Source organism: Sinohyriopsis cumingii, chromosome 7 (assembly GCF_028554795.1).
Source record: "Sinohyriopsis cumingii isolate HCF-2022 chromosome 7, ASM2855479v2, whole genome shotgun sequence".
In the NCBI taxonomy this organism is placed as follows: domain Eukaryota; kingdom Metazoa; phylum Mollusca; class Bivalvia; order Unionida; family Unionidae; genus Sinohyriopsis; species Sinohyriopsis cumingii.
Window position 1 is genome coordinate 53953986 of NC_142967.1, and position 3807 is coordinate 53957792.

At 39.0% G+C, this 3807-nt stretch overlaps 1 protein-coding gene across 1 annotated transcript; it reads right to left on the reverse strand.

Annotated features, from left to right (window-relative positions):
• LOC149795276 (uncharacterized) lies at positions 1–411 on the reverse strand. Its single transcript, XM_089963772.1, has one exon. It carries the CDS (start codon positions 409–411, stop codon positions 1–3), a length of 411 nt encoding a protein of 136 aa, XP_089819898.1.
• Between the last annotated feature and the right edge of the window lie 3396 nt (positions 412–3807).

Sequence of the window (3807 nt, forward strand, 5' to 3'; positions counted from 1 at the left end):
TTAACGTTTCTCTGTCACCAGCTGGCCTCTCCTCACATAATCGACTGCTGTGCCCTTAAGGACCATCTGTGTCCAGGTGCCTCGGTCCTCGGCTTGCTCTTCCAAGCCGTCGGGTGAAATATCGCATGCCCTCATGTCCCTCTTGCATACATCCTTAAACCGGAGTGAGAGGCGGCCGACTCCCCTGGTGCCAATGGCCAGGTGTCCACATATGATGTCTTTTAGCAGCCTCCCATCCTCCATGAATCGGACGTGTCCCAGCCATTGAAGGCGGTGTTTGCTCAACTGGGAGCACATGCCACGGACACTTGCACGATGAAGGATCTCGTCGTGCGGGACGCGATCACGCCAGCCGATCCCCAGGTTGTACCCCATGCACCGCACACAGAATGAGCCGAGCCGACGCCCCATCTCACAAAGGCTCCGCAGGCTCCACCCCACACAGGAAAGCACAGAGAACGCAGGCCTGTTAGACCCGGAACCCGGTGCGCTCCGCCAGCGTGGCGCCCCCCACACCCCAGTCAGTCCGACATCGACGGCGCCCGCCCCCCACGACCCCAGCCCAGCCCAACACCGAGCGAGAGAGCGCATGAAATATTGCATGCCTTCATGTCCCTCTTGAACACATCCTTAGAACGGAGTGAAGTGCGGCCGCCTCCCCTGGTGCCGATGGCCAGGATGTCTTTTAGCAGCCTCCCATCCTCCATGCGTCGGACGTGTCCCAGCCATCGAAGGCGGTGTTTGGTCGACAGGGAGCACATACCGCGGATACTTGCACGCTGTATGATCTCGTCGTGCGGAACGCGGTCCCGTCGAACCCCAGTATGCGCCCCAGGTACCGCACACGGAAGGAACCAAGTCGACGCCCCCGCCTCACCCAGGTGACTCGAAAAGAATTGCTTACTTACCTCAATTATTTTAATTAAAATGTTGTATATGTGTTTGTCTATTGTCTGTGTTATATCAATCCAAGTCCGATTGAGGTCAGTTGCAACATTGTCACCAATCTCCCCATCAGTGATGTCAGATGCTATACTGACCCCACTTTACTCTGTCGCTATACAAACCCAATAGTACCATGTTAAATTCCCCTTGTCCGTAGACAGTCCCAATCCATTGTCCCTCTATATTCCCATGTTCAATTTCCCATGTTAAATTCTCCTTGTCCGTAAGCGTTCCGGGTGGGTGGGTCCGTAAAGCATTTTCCCATTGTCCGTAAAGTATCCTACTTCACTACTGACGCTGAGAGATCAAACCAATGAAAAGCCTGGTAAAGTCATTTGTTATACTCCACAGTTGCGTATTTTGCTCCGAGAGAGAATTTCTAATTTCTGATTCCGTACATGTCACTGATTTTGAATCGTAAGACTCATATGGTCCCTCAATTGGTCGTTTAAGATTGAATCTCATGCAGAAGTCATAATGTTGGTAAGAAGAGATATTTGGCAAGAACTGTGGAGCATAATGTATACAAAGGATTGTACCTTACAAAACTAGGCTTGCTAAATGGGGAGAGGTATACTGATTAGTTGAGGGTCAGTATAAAAGCATATGTCTCATCCATTAACTATATCCTTATGTCCTGAAGCAAATATCAGTCTTTCTAACAATGTCGTAGTATTCATTTGTATCAACTCTTTGGAAGATGGTGATCTTCCCGAGAATGTGAAATAAATTAACATATCTCCCGTAACTAACAGTACATGTGGTAAGCAATCAGTAAAGTCAGTGAATATATGAACCTTATAAGTAATTGTATGGAATGATAGTGCAGTTCGTATTGGAAGCTGGTATCACCTTCCAATCTGAACAACATGGATTTATGTAGTTTTCCGTTCCGTGTTAGTCAAGTATTTCAGAATAAATTGGCGATAGCAAACGATCTTTATTAATGGCGACGATACGAGAGAGCTTAACTAAGATTATCTTCGTACCTTTGTTGCGCAGAAGCTTATTACAGACATTAAAAGGCTACTGAGCATTCAGATGAATAAGTGAATTACAAGAACAAGGCATTGAGTTGTCACAGTGATCAGACATGAGGCCTAAATGTGTTTTACTTATCTCACTAAATAAGTTGCAATATAAGGCAATTATTTAACTTGTCATAAACATGGTAGAAACGAAAACCAATACAATGTTAACAGCGTCTTAATCCAACTAATTACTGTGCTATAAACAATCTGAGTAGTATTAAAACTATGTATTATTTACAGATTTCAACACCATGATTCCAGTCTAATATATTGATCTCAGGTTGTGGTTTCCTTTCATTTAATATGTAAGTCAAATGTTTGCAGATAATTATAATGTAACACAAATTAGTAAGAATACCTTTTATTTTATTCGGTGGTAATGCTATTTGTCAACTAAATGATAACTATATTTTCGTTATTTTCAAACTTTGTTGCCTCCAGTATATGTAAGAACAAATAAAATGAAACAGCATATTAATGTAAAATACAATATAATTTTAGCTGTTGAATGCTATCATGTAAAGTAATATGTTTAAAAACCACATAATTTCAAGATACTGAAAAGTCATTGTCAGTCCTTACATTCATATGGACCTAAGATTTTCGATTATACTGTAATAAGCCTCTACTACGATCGATGTCCTTTACCAATATCATGAATTGACAAATATTTGTATTCAGTACTTTAACAAGACTTCAGATATGATGGTTAACTAAGTTAACGAAATGTATTAAATTGGACAAGGCTATTGCAATGACTGTAACACTGACAGAATATTATTGATATAGCTGCTATTAAGACCTTAACAAATGCCATCAATTATTCACTAAGAATGAGATTAAAAGGTGTCTTTGTAATGCGCACACATGATGCAAATGTGTATCAGATACACTAAATAAGATTGTGCTATACACTAAAATGTATTGTAATATACACTGAAATGGATTGTAATATAAACTGTAAAGGATAAAATATAAAGATAGCCGATGAATGTATACTATGATTTTTAATAAAAACACATACAATTGCATAACTGATACATGTTCACATTTTAAATCAAAAGTGTTTTAAGAAAGTTAAATTGATCCACGACTGTATACTAAGTTAGTGAAACTACATGCTTTATTTAGACATATACACTATAAGAATCCAAAATCAATCCGTTCAAGCAAGAAGAAAACACATTATAGTATTTTGTTTATACTGTTATTACAATAATTAGTTTGTTGTTTGTAATTATCATGAAACGGTAAAATAAAACAAGAACAAAAAACATAAACAAATTCAGATCGCTGTCAAGGCAAGTGCGTTTAAACCTATTAAAAAGTAACGTTTTTGAAAGTCAACAGTCATAAACATGATTATCAAAGAATGTTTATTTGTGATATGAGAAAACTATAAAATGTCTTTAATTGAATAAGATTCATCAAACAAAGGTATAACATCAATACTCATTTGCTTCAACCATTGGACTATATCTGTCTTGCAGAACAAAACATGCATACCCCGTCTATGAATTGCATGAAAATGATGAATATATACTCAGTATACATTTTTCTTTAATATTTAACTGCTAAAGCGCCATTCTTTTATAATCGGTTATCCGAGTTACGATAGTCTGACTGCACTTGATTCATTTTAAAATAGTATTATAGTTGTTCAGTAGACGCTGGTAAAGTTGTATACTAACAGAAGAAAGTCATGATATTCAACTTCCTTGAAGTGGACGAATCGAGTATGCAATGGTAGCATTCAAGTATAGGTCAATAGGAAAGTTTGTCACATACATCGGTATTATAATATATTAGCATTCTATTCTTGTCATGGCAA